General features: G+C 41.5%; 1 protein-coding gene across 1 annotated transcript in view; it reads left to right on the top strand.

Annotated features, from left to right (window-relative positions):
• Nucleotides 1-2883: 2883 nt before the first annotated feature.
• Nucleotides 2884-18571, top strand: part of TMEM54 (transmembrane protein 54) — a 98563-nt gene continuing 82875 nt past the window's right edge. The window contains exon 1 of the mRNA XM_073552013.1: nt 2884-2989. Within this exon, the coding sequence (XP_073408114.1) occupies nt 2977-2989 (13 nt within the window). The 5' untranslated portion in view covers nt 2884-2976. The remainder of the gene's footprint in view (nt 2990-18571) is intronic.

The following is an 18571-nucleotide window of genomic DNA, read 5'->3' as shown; positions in this document are numbered from 1 at the left end:
GTTCCATCTCCGGCAGCTGCACATTCTCCTCGGTAGGTATGGGGAATCAGTTGGTCCAAAATTTGTCAGCGACTCCCCTTAGCCTTCCGGGTTGGGTCTTTTCTTCCTCCTGCCACTATTTCCATTCAATGCGGCCTACGCCACCGCAGCATCGTGTGCAAGAGTGGTCCATTGCTGCCGGTGCCGTATCTTGCAATGGCGCCGCGCAGCTGCACACGGGGTCTTCTTCCTGACCCCACCCGTTCCAAGTTGGGGTCGAGTCTGGCTGCTCCACCCATTTCTCTGAAATCTCTTGTAAGGGGCAAGGCCTTCTTCTCCTCTATCGCGCCCACCACGGGTGGGCACTATTCACCGGGGCATGCATCCCCAGCTTAGGCCACCCACTTTGCCAGCCAGAATCCCGTGCCAATTTCAAGACAGGACGCCCATGAGGGGTGGGGTTAAAGTTGTTCTCCATCTTTGTGCCATATTCCGCCATATTCAGATTTGCTATCTTTGTCATAATCAGGGTATCAATCACATCCAGGGTATCAGTCACTTTAAAGGCATCTTCATACTGCAAGTTCACCAGATCCTACCGACTATGCCAAGTGTGAGGGGACCCAAGGCTGTAGTCGTGGCTTTCAATGGGGGTGCTGTTGCACCCTGGCCCTCCGTCACATGCACGCAATGTGCTAGTGGTAGCGTACCTTTTTGTCCCCTTTCTTGTCCATCTGGATCCTCTCTGGTCCACTGGGAGTTCGCTTCTTGGGGTTCCACACAAATAGAAACAGAGTCAAATTCCAGCTTAAAACATTTCACAGTAAATTTACCAGCTGTTCAGGAACATATGAACACAGACAAGGAGAGAGAGTGAGCACAGCTAGTCCCTGATCACCCAGGGAGCTCCCTCTGTGATGCCCTGCAATGTCGCTGTCACACTTCACAGCGTCATCACAGGAGTTAAATGCCCACGATCAGTGTTAGCATTGACACTTGCATTTGATTGCGGCGCTGTATATAAACAGTGTTTTGTGGTAACGCAGCTCCTGCACCGCATGTTGGGAAAGAGTTAAACACTAGAGTAAGGTTAGGTGTAAATCTTAGGAGAGAAATAATATTACATTACTAATTCTTTGTCAATAGTTTATTGCAATGCTGGTTGTTTTTATTGCAATAAATTTTCATTTTTAACCATGTTATGTATCAGTGAACTTAATTAACCCCTTTTTTCTTTCTTCATGCTTGATTTTACACAACTGCAAGCTTTACTAATTGCTCACATGCACTCTGAAGGTTCCTCCCTTTCCTAGCAATTAATTCAAGCCAAGTCTATTGCGTTCCAAACGTGTCTGGAAATACTGTACTTCCTTCTGTCTCCCCCTTACCTCTTCATTGCTGGAGGTTGTCTCTACAATATGTGGACTTTTCTCCTGTCATATTTTAGCAAATGAAATAAAAAATCTACAAATTGATTGTGTTTTGGATGTGGATTGGATGCTGGATCAACCTCTTTCTTCTCATATTGTTCAACACTGTGCAGTGATGCGGATCACAGGCTTCCCTGTCGGTGAGACTGCGTGGAGAGTGATTGCTTTCTTTTTTATCTACCTAGACCAGTGTTCCCTACATATCAAAATACAAAAATGGTTGCACTCAATCGTGTCAACCCATAAATGTAGGCTTTACCAAGAAAGGTGTTTATATTCACCCATATATTCAGAGATTAGCCATAGGTAAGTAATCACACTGGGCAGTTAGTTCAGGGACCCATCAGATTCATGAGATTACCTTGACCACGGTGGATGGGCTCACATTATTTGGCCAAATTATTGTTCTAAGCTTCTCATGTGTATTTTTCCTAAATTTCAAAAGCCGTTTTGATATTCACACAATGTGTTTCATATTGACATGCTTTAACCCGATTGAGTGCAACCATTTTCATATTTTGATATGTAAGTTGTTTTTTGGTATGCACCTGTCCAGACTAGTTTTTGTTGTTTCAGTCGGTTTTTCTGTTATTTATATTCCAAACTACAGTCCTCAAGAGCCACCAACAGGTCATGTTTTCAGGAATTCTTTAATATTGTATTGGGTGATGGAATTTTTGGCTGTGCAGTACTAAGGAAATCTTGAAAACATGATCTGTTGTTGGCACTTGAGGACTGAAGTTGGGGACAACTGGTCTACACAAGGTTGGGGTGCAGTCACTTAGGTTTTATACCTTGAGAAAGGTGCTGGTACGGTGCAGAAACACGTTGGTACTAATAAAAAACAGTTTAGAATGTCAAGGCTCCTCATTCCCGCATTGCAGCCCAGCTAAACATGCCAGCTTCCATTTTTGCCAATATACCTCTAGAACAGGGTTCCCCAACTCCAGTCCTCAAGGCCCACCAACAGATCATGTTTTCAGGATTTCCTTAGTATTTCTCATGTGATAATTGCTTCACCTGTGCAATACAAAGGAAATCCTGAAAACATGATCTGTTGGTGGGCCTTGAGGACTGGAGTTGGGGATCCCTGCTCTACAAGAACCATTTCCTCCAGCCCAGCCATGGGGCAGCACCACAGCCTTTCCACACCTTTTCTAGGTGTTGGGCCTGCACATAACACCTTTAAGTTAGGGCTACCATTGGTTATACCTATCCTTTACCAGACGGTATTGCCCTATTTTGTGTGCACTTTTATCAGTTTCCAGAGCTTCTCAAAGTAACACAATATAACAGCTATAGTCCTGGAGATTATATTCATATTGCACTGATAAAGTAGTACATATTAAAATAATAAACTGCAACAATATTATCTAAGAAAGCAGCTTGTCCTGCCGGGAATCCACATACTACCCAGACATAAAGGCACAATGTACAGTAGGTGGAGTTTGGAAACTAGTCAGACTGGTTGAAAGGCAGAGCCGCCCTGAGGTGGATCCCAGGGAGAAAAATGTCCCAGCAGGGAACTGAGACTTAGAAGAGGGAAACACATCACTACAAAGCAGCCATGTGTGGACCTAGTAAGTTGCCATTTTTGCACTTTGTTAATACACTGGGTTAATAGCTATACAAACGAGAACTTTTCAGCACTTTGTGTATTGTGACATCACTCACAAATATCCAGGATATCTTCTTTTTAGGGGGTCTGCATGTAATGTGTCTTTTATGTAGAATTATCTTAATGCTTGAGATGATTTTAGTGAGATTACTTATTTAAGAATTGCAAGTTAGCTTGAGATGAGAACTATTGGTTGATACTATTATCTGGATGTATGCACATATTTAGGGATACATTGTGCGATGTGAACAGGATAGCACACTTATAGGTTGAGAAGTAAAATGATCTACTTAAATGTTCTGGGGTTTACAAAACAATTGTTTCTAGCAAAGCCCTTGAAAATCAGTTTATGTTTTCATTCTTAACAAGTCTGATCCTGCCATCATTATCTGATATAAATAGTGCTGAAAAAGAATACACCGTGTTATGACTGTAAATGAATGTTCCCAGTGCATTCTTATACGTGAAAAATCAGCCTATTACTACATACTGGAAAATGGTGCTGGACACCTCTCAGGATATTATTCGATTTAGGACATTTTAATTGACTTTACTTATTTTTAGCTGTTTGAGACATTGCCATTGTAGCATCTGTAGGAAAGTTTTTTTTTTATATGCGTGTTTTCTTTTAGGTTAAGTTCCCATGATGAACTTTTGGTGCATTTATGACACTTCATATTTTTGCTGTGCCAAAAGTGCAGCATTTTATCATTCCAGCAAAGTGGATGGGATTTATAGAAAATTCACGCCCGCTGTGTTTTTGTTTTACACAGAGTAAACTGACTTGCGGTGCGTGTTTCAGATCCACAACATTCAAACGACGCACGCCACCGCTACCGTCGGGAGATCTGCGGCGCTAGCCGCTGATCTCCCGACGGAGGTCAGTGGCGACGCAGCTGGGAGATGACCGGCGCAGCTCGCAATGTGCGGATGGTACCCAGGGTCCGGAGGAGAGGAGACTCTCCTCCAGGCCCTGGGTACCATAAACCTGTAAAAAGTAGAATTAAAATAAAAAATAGTGATATACTCACCTTCCGACGGCCCCCGGACTCTTTTCCTTCTCTCACCACGTGCCCGGCATCTTCCGGTCCCAGTAATGCTTTGTGCAAAAGTCCGCTGATGACATCGTGCTCTCGCGAAAGTGACATCATCTCCGGTCATTCGAGCTAAGCATTACTGGAACTGGAAGATGCCGGGAGAGTGGAGAGGAGATCGGGGGCCGTCGGAAGGTCAGTATAACTCCCTCTGGCCATATTCTAGAATACCCGATGCTTTAGAATCTGGCCACCATCTAGTATTGGTATAAGTGCAATGTGTACGCGCACGTTCACACTGTGGTCAATAACAAACATAACCTAGGATAAAAACAAAATGAGCAAATACCCTGCAGTAAGTAAATAGAAAGAGTGCATGTAAATAATTTAGGGTACTTAGTTTACTGTTTTGATCAAAAAAGCGTAAAAGCCATCCCACCGCAACAAGGTGAGCCCAATCAGGATGCTCCTATCGCTAGTATATTATCTTATTTACATGTACTATTACTATTTATTTACTTACGATATTTGCTTGTTTTGTTTTTTTCCCAGGTTATGTTTGTTAATGACCACAGTGCAAATGAGCACCTATATAGTGCACTTTTAGCATATATCAATAGTAACAAAGTGGATATGAATTTACCAAAGCTTATTCACACACAGAGAAAACTTTGCAGCGTGTACTGACATACAGTGCAGACTATAAATCAGCAGCATGGCAATTTATACTGCAGATTTCTTTTTCATTGTAACAAATGTAGATTTGTTGCTTATTTTAAATGGATTTGAGGCAGATTTGTGGCAAAATGAGAAGTGGAAAAACTTGTACATGTGACCAAATAGTTAAGGTGTGTAAAGGCGTATTATGCATCCAGTCCCTACAGAGACGCAAGTGGAATCTGGAGAATGGAGAAGCCGAATTATGGTCATATGAAACCTGACTAAATATTTTAAAAATAATCTGTTCTTGGTCAACAAACTACAAATGAAAGTTCATTGCACTTTTCAGTATTTGGAGAACGCCAAAAAAAGTTAACTACTGGACATACTTTCCCTTTGTTGTGATGTTTAAATATTAATCACATTAACGACTATACAGCATATTTTCACAGATTTAAATATAATTATCAGTACGTGATTTTATAGAAAAATCAAACTAAATAATATGACTAAAATCCTCTGTAGTCCTAAGAGGGGGTTCACAAAAAAAGTCATGTTTGCTTATGACCACAGACTTGCGTGGATCTTGTTAATAATTACAGATTGTTTATTGAACGCTAGGTATCAGTGGGACCCTGTACCTTTCACAGATGGCTCACATAGTAATCAGTCGTGTCACGCTTATCATGCTACCAGCTGCACTCATAGTAACATAGTTAGTAAGGCCGAAAAAAGACATTAGTCCATCCAGTTCAGCCTATAAAATTCTGTCAGAATAAATCCCCAGATCTATGTCCTTCTAAAGAACCTAATAACTGTAAGATACAATATTGTTACGCTCCAGGAAGACATCCAGGCCTCTCTTGAACCCTTCGACTGAGTTCGCCATCACCACCTCCTCAGGCAGGGAATTCCAGATTCTCACTGCCCTAACTGTAAAGAATCCTCTTCTATGTTGGTGGAAAAACCTTTTCTCCTCCAGACGCAGAGAATGCCCCCTTGTGACAGTCACCTTCCTTGGTATAAACAGATCCTCGGAGAGATATTTATATTGTCCCCTTATATACTTATACATGGTTATTAGATCACCCCTCAGTCATCTTTTTTCTAGACTAAATAATCCTAATTTTGCTAATCTCTCTGGGTATTGTAGTTCCCCCATCCCCTTTATTAATTTTGCTGCCCTCCGTAATCACTTAATCAATAATCGCAGCAGTAAAACGGCGGACTCAAATGCCTGAAATGTTCATTCACTAACATGTTCACTACTATCACAAAGGTACAGTAGAGATATGGAAGCTTAGAAGAATGGAATGACAATGGATAGTAATGTAACTATGAAAGTCTCTCAGATACTATTTGATGTTGGTGGGTGACAGTAAGGGTACCGTTACATTTAGCGTTGCACCAGCGATTCCGACCACGATACGACCCGGTCAGGATCGCTGGTGCATCGCTAAATGGTCGCTAGTGAGCTGCCACACAGGCAGATCTCGCCAGCGACGTAGCAGCGGTCGGCGGTCATTACTTACCTGTCAGACGCGGCGATGAAGATGTCCTCCCACCAGCGTCCACACGTCGCTCGTCAGCGCCAGCAGGAAGCCCAGCAGGAAGTGGCCAGCGATAACCAGCGGGGGAGCCGGTCAGAGGTGAGTATCACACATAGCGATATCGCTAGCAATGTCGCTGCTGCGTCACAAAATCGGTGACGCTTTAGCGATATCGCTAGCGATCTCGCTGTGTGTAACGGGGGCTTTAATCATATATTAGATTTATTTTTATTAAATCGAAACCTATTCATCTTCTCAGTGACAAGTCAGATTAGCTGGCTCACTCTTTGCTCCATGCGTTAGCTGGAAGTCTCTGTTACAATGAAAGCCCGTGGGGCTACGTTTTGACGATCCATAGGCTTACATTGTAAGAGCCACCTCTGGGTCACGGAGAGCGTAGTGTGGCCTGGAGAGTCTCTGCAGAGCGGTGATGTCACTGAGAAATGGAGCAGAACGACACTGGATCCCGGAGACAGCGGCGATTGGTACTTATAATAATCCACTCACACTACACTACATGCACATACACACATTTAATGAAGAAAAATATTTGTGGGATTGCTTCTTCCTACCTATGTTTGGTCAATGTCATTCAGGGGAAAAAGTAACCTCCCCAGAGACAAATATGTACTAACTCCCCATTGAAGGGCTGATTATAATCTAACCAATGGAGCAATGGAGATGAAAAATAAAAGCTATGTTTATTTATACTATTAATAATTACTATGTGAAGTCAGGAAGGAATTTTTCCCCTAATATGGGGCAATTACCACCTGCCTCATGGGGTTTTTGCCTTCTTCTTAATTAACATGTTAGGTTATGGTTGAACACAATGGACCTTTGTCTTTTTCAACCTTAAAACTATTCAGCTCTGCAGCAACTGTTCCATGATGCGGTCAGTGCAGCATGCTGTAACTGGTAAAAGGCCGTCTTGAACCCCTTGTCAACGACTGCCATATCTGTATGATGCTCATCATGTACAGATAAGTAGAACGTTCTCAGGAGGTAAGCCCAATCCATTCACAGTAGATGATGACTGTCTTATTGTGTGGGGTGGACATCTTAATTTCCCCCTTACTGTGGTTGATATTATACTGCAATTTATGCAGTATATATGTGTGTGTGCTGTTATATGATGCAGTGATATATTGCTCTCGGGGACAAGCATTTCTAATATACTCCTTTATATTGCTCTTGAATGTCAGCATGGTGACTGTTCCATTTTGTTTGTTTTTCTTAATATTGGCTGACACTCTGCCCATTACAATTGATTTCCTGTGGTCATTGGTGGCACTCACTGAGTCTTGCCACATCTCATGTATATTTTTAAGTCTATAGACATTTATCTTTATTGATTCCAATGCAAGAATATAACCACACCTTAGAGTCTCCAATTTGTTCCATCCCAATGTTCTGTTTCTCTGCTTTCTTTGTTCTTTACATTCTGTGGATTCCTGTACTGTGTTTTAGATGTTTCATTAGTATTTTCACAATAAAGTATGTAACTTTTTATACTGTTTTTTGATTGTATGCATGCTAGTTTTGATAGGCTATTCTTTGAATTTTATGCATGGGACCCAACCCCTTTGCGACATGCGCCATACTAGTACGGTGCATGTCGCTTCTATCCCTTTGATGTGGGCTTTAGCAGTGAGCCCACATCTTTCCCGGGACATGTCAGCTGTTTTGAACAAATAGCATGTGCCTGGAACAGCCGCTGGTGGAATTGCGATCCACCCGCGGCTATTAATCCATTAAATGCCGCTGTCAAACTCTGACAGCAGCAATTAACAAGTGCTTCTGGCCATCGGGCTGGAAATCTGCCCACCGGTGACCCCCATCACGTGATTGTGGGTCACCGGTGGGTTGACATGACAACCAGAGGTCTCCTGAAGACCTCTATGGTTGTCACTGATGGATTGCTATGAGCACCGCCCGGTGGTCGGCGCCCATAGCAGGTGAGTCAGGGTATGTTTCCATGTGGAGTATTTGCTGTGAATTGGACGCTGCATACAGATGTTACAGCATAGTGGATGGGATTTTATGAAACCACATATCCACTATGCATACAAAGACGCAGGTGGCAAACCTACATATATGCACTATAGACCGCAGCATGTCTATTTATCTTGCAGAGACGCACAGTCTCAGCAAGATAAATAGCACTGTTCTATGTATAGGATGCGGTGATTCTGCAAATATTCAATGAACATATGCGGAATCACTGCATGTATAAAAGCTAGCAGCGCTTTGGACTGAGCAGGTGTCCGCTGCGTCCAAAGCGCTCGGAATACGCCACGTGGAAACATGCTCTAATTCTGCTACATACAGGCGATCTGATCATCGCCTGTATGTAGCAGAGTCGATCGGGTTATGGCAGCTTATAGTCTCCCATGGAGACTACTGAAGCATGCTAAAAGTAAGAAAAAAATGTTTTTAAAAATATTTAAAAAATAAGAAAATATAAAAGTTTAAATCACCTCCCTTTTGCCCCATTCAAAATAAAACAATAAAAAAAATCAAACACACACACATATTTGGTATCACCGCATTCAGAATCGCCCAATCTATCAATAAAAACTTATTACCCTCACCCACAAAGCCCTCCATGGCTCAGCACCACCCTACATCTCCTCCCTTGTTTCAGTATACCACCCTACCCGCGCCCTCCGTTCTGCTGATGACCTGAGGTTAGTATCCTCAATAGTCAGAACCTCCCACTCCCGTCTCCAAGACTTTACACGTGCCGCGCCAATTCTTTGGAATGCACTTCCCAGGTCAATACGATTAGTCCCCAATCCCCACAATTTTAAGCGTGTCCTGAAAACGCATTTATTCAGACTGGCCTATCGCCTCAACACATTAACCTAACCTATCCCTGTGTGGCAGAGCCAAAAGTTTTACCATAACCAGGTTCCCAGCATCATGTTCCCACATGCTTTATGCATCCATTAGCCCTCTGTGTCTGTACTGTTACACACTTAACATTATGGCTGGTCCATACAATCAGGGCAACTGTTACCACCCACCTTTTGTGTCTACCTCTTTCCTCATAGACTGTAAGCTTGCGAGCAGGGCCCTCACTCCTCTTGGTATTTGTTATAATCTACTGTATGTGATTATTGTTATGCTGTAATGTCTATTGTCTGTACAAATCCCCTCTGAAATGTAAAGTGCTGCGGAATATGTCGGCGCTATAAAAATAAAATTTATTATTATTATTATTATTATAAAAAAAGGATTAACCTGATCGCTAAACGGCGTAGCGAGAAAAAAAAGTTGAATTGCCAGAATTACATTTTTTTGGTCGCCATGACATTGCATTAAAAGATCGTATCTGCACCAAAATGGTATCAATAGAAACATCAGCTCAGCACGCAAAAAATAAGCTCTCACCCAACCCGACATCTCGAAAAATGGAGAAGTTACTGGTCTCGGAAAATGGCGCAATTTTTTCTTTTTTAACAAACTTTGGATTTTTTTTCACCACTTAAATAAAAAAGAACCTAGACATGTTTGGTGTCTGTGATCTCGTAATGACTTGGAGAATCATAATGGAAGGTCAGTTTTAACATTTGGTGAACATGGTAAAACCCGTTGTGGAATTGCACTTTTTTGCAATATCACCGCACTTGGAATTTTTTTTACTCACTTTTGAGTGCCCAATATGGTAAAACCAATGGTGTCGTTCAAAAGTACAACTTGTTCCACAAAAAATAAGCCCTCACATGGTCATATTGATGGAAAAATACAAAAAGTTATGGCTCTGGAAAGAATGGGAGTGAAAAACAGAAACGCAAAACGAAAATGGGCTCCGTCGCGTAGGGGTTAAAGGACCCCTTGGACTAACTGTTGCAATAAATATAAAAAAAAGTACAGATTTTCCTATACCTAAACACATCATTAACCAATTACACTTTCAAATGAATAAATTGCATAATAATCTTTCAACATAATGACAGATAATAAGGCTTAAAGAGAGTTCCAAATGTACATAATTATCAATTAGCAGTCATATTAGAGCAGATGAAATGTTGATGGTCTTCATCCAAAGAAAAACTATGATCTCAAATTGAAGCATCTGCTTTTCCAAATTTACGTCCCAAAAATGTACTTTTATCATCACAAATGAATCATAATTCTAAAAAATCTCCATCGCCCTTCTATTATAATATACGTATTCTGAAAAATAATAATTGTCCGTACAGCAAGAGTCTCACTCCACTGACTCTCCTTCTTGAGACTTGCATTTCTAATCTATTTCTTCTTGGTCTTCTGTTGGAATTAATGATATAGACGATTTATAGAAAAACAAAATGATTTATTTACTGAAAAATACATTTTATCCAAAGTTGATTTCTCTAAATATCTTCAGATTACACCATTTCTCTCTCAGCGCAGCTTCTCCTCACTAGTCCTCCCTTTATTAGCTCTTCCGTTCCTAAATGACACTATAAAAACACAAAAAGGTATTAGTGGCTTTAATTCAATCCCTTCTGACCTAAGCATATATAACCAACAATCTCATATCCTTACATGGGAATGTGACTTGAGTAAATCTTTCACTTGTACTTTATGTGTTAACCAGATTGTTTCGCCATACAACCTCTCCACCACTCAAAAGAGGATCTATACATATATAATTACAGTATACCACGTTGCTAAGCTAAAATACACAATACAAAGACCAATATTACCAAAATTACTACTATACAAGGCCAAAATAATATGCTACACAATGTCCACTACCATCACCACTCACAGTGAGTACAGTACATATTATCTGACTGCCGCTGCTACATAACACACCAATAATACCGCCATTCACCTACCGCTGCATGGCTGAAACCAGGGGTGGCCAGCATCCATGGACCCTTCCTAGGCTATTAACATCAGCCCTCAGCTGTCTGCATAGCTATTACTGGCCATTAATTATAGGGGGACCCTACGCCATTTTTGTCCATAAAATAATCTTTTATTAATTAAATACATGTCCAGTACTTTGCACACACACACTATACTAATTGTATTTGTCACTGAAATCTATATGTCTACCTATTCTATATGGATATACTGTCTGTAAACCATGTCTTCTATCCTGTCGACTCCTGCAGTGATTTTACAGAAGCTGCCAAATGAATTACCAGCTATTCTTCTATATATCTCTCTCTGCAATATATATATATATATATATATATGTGTGTGTGTGTGCGTGTTTTGAAGAATATTTCGTTTTAAAATGATGTGTAAAGGGCAGAGAACTGCTGTATGTAAAAGCTGATGTTAAAATCATTTTGCATACGGATTGCATACACATGTCATACGGATCTTCCGTATAAAAATCGCACAGAAATCGCATGACACTCGCATGGCACTTATCCGTTTTTTTGGTCTGGAAATCGGACCTTTTTTTCTCGCATATGGGTATGAGCCGTCAGACTGAACAACATCTACAACTGGAATGAGCCTGCACTATAATACTGCACTATAATGCGGGTTCAGCCTGTTAGCCCGCTCCATGCACCCGCTCTCGACTTACACTGTACATGTATGACGATAGTCGGGAAGGTGTTAAAGTGATCATGATACTTGATAACGGATGTGACTGGAGGCTGGTTTTGTGCGGGATAAATTAGGGTTTTTATTGGTAACATATTGGGGTACATAATATTTTTTGATCTCTTTCAGAATTAGGCAGGATCACATTCTTATGTTCTACGCCGAGCACTTACCTCCGATTTTCCATGTAAATCTCACAAAAATGAGATTCAGACAAAACCCCCTACAGAACCACCCAACATGAGGCAAATGGAGGCACTTTGTACACCATTTAGTCTCCATCTTTTTAGACGTGCGCAGATCTGTTTTCACCCACACTTGTGCGCTAAAAAGACACCTAAATGATGGAACATCACTGGAACAGATACCAGACAGGAGTATAAAGTGACTCCATCTGCCTCATAAGTGAGTGGATCTATAGGGGGGTTTCAATTAAATCTCAATTTTAGGAAACTTACATGGAAACCCCTGACTTTTTTTTATTTTTTTGGTGAACCGAGCTGTATATGGCCTTATTTTTCACAACTAGTTGAAGATTTTTTTGGTACCATAATGATTCTGAAATACCTAAATAAAAAACGATCAAAAAATGTTATGCACCCCGTAACCTTTTTTGATCACTTTATAAAGTGTACATTAATCTCCTTTAAAAACAGAATACTTTATTTTAAACCTTTAGTAAAAAAGCACATCTGACCCAGTGTAGAAAGGTACATAAACCATAAGATACAAAAACAATAATCGACCAAAAAGCCTGCCTGTCACAACCCTGCAATAACCTAATCTTTCTCTTTCCTTGCTGTGGAGGTTGGCACCCTAAGAAACGATTTTTTGGCACCCTCACTCAACGTGGATTATCCCTCTCTCCCCTGATTCACCCTATCAATATATGTGGGAAAACAATATAGTGAAGAAAGGAAAGAACGGAATAGATCCTTATATAATACTAATACACATAATGCACAAAAACATAGGTTGCTCTTATTGGTTCTGGCAGTACAGACATAAACAAACAAAACTAACTCAAAAAACATAGAAAAATCTGCCCGCTCAATGGCTATCTGGCAGATCTTGTTATATAAAAGTCCTATACAAAAGGCACTATAGCATCAGAAAAAAAGCATAGAGCCCACAGTGAGATGGAATTTAAACATAGATTGAGGATATTCCACCACCATCCCTTTACAAATCCTCACATACCAGCTCTGTCCAATAACATCATAATAGGCATAAAAATATTAGAGCAGATACTTTCTGGACCTAACATGAGACACATTAACTCCTCAAATGGTCCCATACAACAGATACTATAGCACCAAAATAGCCCAAAATACAATGGAGCTCCACATAGGTTGAGGATATTCCACAAAATTCTCTTCACATATCCTCACACACCAGCTCTATGTAATAGCATCACAGCACAAATAACAGTACTAGAGCAAATTTGAATAGGACTTAGCATGAGTTGATGCCTCGACTCATTTCCCCGTTCTCACGGATCATCAGGAGGACAGGATACTGTAGATGCCGGATGTGGCTTCACAGAACAAAACATCAAAAAGAGGATTTTTGTTTCGGCACCCTCTCAATCAAACCAGTCAGTTTCTTTGTTGATTCTTCAAATAACCTTTTCTCCTCCACTAGGAGAAGTTGCATAAAGTGAGTCGAGGATACAATTGATTCGTCCAGGCTGCAAGTAAATTAGGGTTGGAGGTTCGTGGTGATGGTTGTATACCAATATGGAGCCCTTTGGGAACAATTTTGTTTTTTATATAATTTTTCAGGGGTTATACAGAGACGAGAGGCAGAGTGGATTAATAGATTACAGTCCCTCACTCCTAAGGGGTTAAATGAGTGCCTGTCCTATGCTTGCTTTATTTGAATATTTGATCATTGTCTGTTCTGGTTTTTAATTCCTATTTTGGCCGTTACCCTCTTTTTGATTGTTTGTACTGTGAACCACATACCTATGCATGTCTTTAACATGCTCCAGATTGATGGAATATATCGTTATTGTATTTTTGATTTAGAAGTATATGAACAACTGTAAATATAACTAAGCATGCTCTACTCCCCAAAGAAAATTCATTCCTAAATGGCATTTATAGGGTGCCGCGGGCATTACCCCCCTTTTTTATGCCCGGTAGTCTCTAATAAGGCATGGTGTGCATATATTAGTGAGTCTGATTTTGAGAGGCATTATATCTAAAACCCGGAAGTCACGGGTATGCTGTGGCATGGAGTGAGATCTTCGTACTGTGCATGAGCAGCCCGAACACAGATTTATAGAGTGCAAGACTTATATATAACAAGATCTGCCAGATAGCCATTGAACGGGCAGATTTTTGTATGTTTTTTGAGTTAGTTTTGTTTGTTTATGACTGTACTGCCAGAACCAATATGTTTTTGTGCATTATGTGTATTAGTATCATATAAGGATCTATTCCGTTCATTCCTTTCTTCACTATATTGTTTTCCCACCTATATTGATAGGGTGAATCAGGGGAGAGAGGGATAGTACACGTTGAGTGGGGGCGCCAAAAAATCATTTCCTGGGTGCCAACCTCCACAGCAAGGAAGGAGAAAGATTAGGTTATTGCAGGGTTGTGACAGGCAGGCTTTTTGGTCGATTATTGCCTTTTGTATCTTATGGTTTATGTACCTTTCTACACTGGGTCAGATGTGTTTTTTTTTACTAAAGGTTTAAAATAAAGTATTCTGTTTTTAAAGGAGATTAATGTACACTTTATATTTTTTTTTGCACGCGGTTCTCCGTACGGTATAACCGATTAGGCAACTTTATGCTTTGGTTTAGTGCAATTACAACAATACCAGCAATACCAGATTTAAATTTTTTTGTATGGTTTGCTGCTTATACACACATGATATATACACACACACACACACACACACACACACACACACACACACACACACGTGTATACACTCATAGACTCACACACTCATAGGTACACACGCACTTTCATCTCCTAAATGAGTTGTCACGTTGGGCAGATCACAGCTTCTTGTCTCAACCTCCTGAGCTCTGCTCTCCTGTGACTTCTGCCCTGCCCCCTCCTGAGCCAACACTAGAGGCTCCTCTGCATGGGGTGGCAGCGGTCTGTGCACAGGCAGAGTAACTTTCACCTGACTGGCTGTTGCCCCCACTGCAGTCTGTCACTAGATTCAGGGCTCTGGGCCAAATGTTCAGGGCAGGAGCCCTGGATGTTTAACACTAGCGACACCCACCCGCGGGTGTTGTTAGCATATGTCAGCTGTATAGATCGGCTGACATGTGCCCGGAAAGGTGCGGGCTCAGTACCGGAGCCCGCACCAAATGGGGATTCCAACGTGGGTGTACTATTGCGCCCAGCGTTGGAGAGGGGTTAAAGGGGTTGTCTACTACTAGAAAAATAATTTCTAAGGCTAGTTTCACATTTGCGCCGTTTTGCGCAGCGTTTTGTGCGCACTTGAAACGCACTGAAAAAACGCTTGCAAGCGCATGTCAACGCAGCGATTTTTTGGCGCATCAGCGTGCACATGACAAAAAAACGTGCGTTTGTATGCGGTTTCATGCGTTTTTGCATGCGTTTGCGTTTTTATACGCATACGTTGTCTAGGTGTCACATTTCACAGGATGAAAATCCTTGCAAAATTCTTGAAACAGACTCTACCAATGGGACATCAGTGGGCGTGTCTCATGGAAATTCTTTATATACACCCTGTTTACAGCTGAATTCTTCAGATTTGCTTGCTTTTTCCTTTGTCAGCATGGATCTGAGCTGAAAGAGTTTTCACTTCAACTTGGATCTGGACATCGCACTGGCTCAGGCTTTTGCATTTGCTTGCCAGCAACAAAGGGAGAGAGAGAGACAGCGAAGACGGCAGTGGCGGCGTTTGTGGATACATCCCATTATTGAACTCCGGGAGAGCCATGGAGCGTACCACACCCTCTACAGCAAGCTCCAGGCAAACTCGGAGAAATTTAGCCATTTCAATTTCCCCATGCCACGGCCGCTTCCCAACACCAAAGGTCCCCCACAGCCATTTGTAATGGTTGGGGATGAGGCCTTTCAAATGTGCCAAAACCTGCTTAAACCCTACTCCAGCCAGGTCTTGGACCATGTTACGATCCCACCGCTATGTCACGGATGGAGGAATGCAACGCACTGCCAACACACGGCTATCACAGGCACAGGGGGGCTTATCTTAGTTATCCCACTGCTGGCACCATGTGATAAAAAAACAACAAGTTAGTCTTGCCCTAACAATTTATCGCAGGGAGGTTATTTTGGTTGTCCCACCACTGCCCACAATACTTCACGAAACTTTTCAGTTCCACTTTGGAACTTGCAGCTCTCCGGCGCCCCCCTTACCCTCAGGTCAGTCAGGGAACTACACCTGGGATAATTGGTCGCCGGGCTGCTGCTTCAATGAGGACTGGCCACCCAGCACACTGCAGTGAGGGAATTATAAAATGCTCTGGCCGCAGCCACCCAATTAGTTTAAAAACTCCCTTCCATCACTCTAAGCAGGGCCCAGATCACACTTTGTCGCTATGAGCTCCAGAGTTTCTCTGATTAAGTTATAAACTTAACAGAAGGGTTCGAAGCCAACCCAATTCAGTAGCAATTATCTTAAAGGCACGTACACTTTGTCTTAGAGCATGAAGACAGACTAATAAAGTTAGAATTTATTCCCCAAAAGGAGGGGGCAGTGATTACACAGATAAAAGATGTTACAAAGTTGAGACATTAGGTATGTACAATGCAAATATAAAATAAATGGGATTAACATAGAAAATCAACACTTACAGTTGCTTAATGGTCTTTAGGCTAACCATGTGGGGGGAGGCAGAGGCACACGTCTCCCTGCATCTGGGGTTCTTTCGGCAGCAAACCTCCAGCTCGAATGAATGATTTCAGGAGGGAGTACCTTATAGCTTTGGATTTGTGACATCACGAAAGGGCGGTCTGGTGATGTTCCTCCCCCTGCTCTTGGAGTTACAATTCTGACTACAAAACTTATAATGACTATATCTCGCAGAGGGTACCTCGTATAAACATGCACATGGTATCATTCTTTTTAGCCCGTCGTAGCAATAATTAAAGACCAAACATGCAGTAATTATGTCACAGCATTTAGGAGAAACCCATTTCTCGGATTCCGTTGGGGTTAGAACTTCGCAAGAACCACCATAATGATGCTGGATCGGAGAATGTCGCAGAAATGTCTGTTTCATTTTCATGTCATTTTCCTGTCGCGAATGCGGTGCGAGCCATGGCTTCTTCTCCCATACGTGAATTCGCTGCATGGCCAGGACAAAGACATTCTTTCCACTTAGCTAATTAACATTCCTTATCTGGAGCGAAGAGAGCAGGGAATGTTTGCACAGGAAGTGTCTGGTGTAGGGTTACAAGCAGACACATAGTGTGTGTGTGGGGGAAGAAGGGAGGGTCCACAGCTATGTGACAGGCAATTCTCATCTGTAGCGTAATAATCAGGGAACCTTAAGTCATACCTTACATTCATATCTTTCTTGTCATTACAGACCACAACAAAAAAATCTTTAATTACAGACTGACCAGGGCCCAAAGAACTGTAGAGTGTGCCTTTGGTATACTTGTTTCCAGATGACGCATTCTTGCAACAGCCATTAATCTGAAACTGAAAACAGTGGATGAGGTGGTGAAGGCGTGAGTGGTTCTTCATAACTTTGTGATGGCTAGAGAGCACCCTAACTTTGAACTCAATGATGCAGCTTCAAACCCATTGCCTGAATTCAATCAGCACCCTCTCAGGTCATCCGTTGAAGTTGGCCAAATGAGGGCCCAATTTGCGGCCTACTTTATCTCAGATGTAGGACATGTGGAATGGCAAGATCAAATGGTGTAAACATTTTATGTTGTGTGTATGTTAATAAAAAACCTGTTTTGATACCTGTACCGAGTGCACTCTGTTTTTATACACTCCCACTCTGTTTTTATATTTGTATACACTCCAATACAATAATCATCTGCCCAGGTGTACCAGTGAACTCATTATGCTGTTTTGTGCATCATGAATTTACTAGTACTCCTGACCAGGTGACTATACATACACACAAGTTGTATGACCTTTATCATCTCTCCAGTTTGTGTTCAATTTACAGCGATGGTGGAGATAATACAACTAATATTTGTGTCACCTGGCCTGATGTTACAAATAGTGATTTGGAGATGCACTAGCATCCTTCACTCTTTATGACACCTAACTATGTGACTATAAATATTATTAGTAGGATCAACACTGTGGCTTGAGTATGAACGCAGACTGGAGAGATAATAAAGTTTTTACAACTTCTACAATCCCCAGGCCTGGTGTCATGCTGAAGTGAGGATGCCCAAAATAACGCATCCTGACTTCAGAAAGTTATCACACATGGGCAGGTGAATACACATATGAGTTAAACTGCAGCATCGCTCCAGTCTGTGTGAAATAGATAATGCAGACTGATGCAACGCTGCCGGTTAACTCATATGTGTATTCACCTGCCCAGGTGTGATAAATAGTTATGATACGAGTCCCGAATATTGTACATATGATGTGTATTTTCACCATCATCTCTTCAGTTTATTCACCACACACTGAATAGAGGATGTGGTTAATTACAAGGCATATCTAGGATCCCCTGGCCTTGTGTCACAAATAGTGAAATGATGATGGTAAAAACACACCATCCTCAATTAACTTTTTATGATA

The sequence above is a fragment of the Dendrobates tinctorius genome, unplaced genomic scaffold (assembly GCF_039654945.1).
Source record: "Dendrobates tinctorius isolate UK_male_01 unplaced genomic scaffold, ASM3965494v1 ptg000183l, whole genome shotgun sequence".
NCBI classification, from domain to species: domain Eukaryota; kingdom Metazoa; phylum Chordata; class Amphibia; order Anura; family Dendrobatidae; genus Dendrobates; species Dendrobates tinctorius.
The sequence above is the reverse complement of the archived record's forward strand: the minus strand, read 5'-3'. Positions and strand labels throughout refer to the sequence as shown.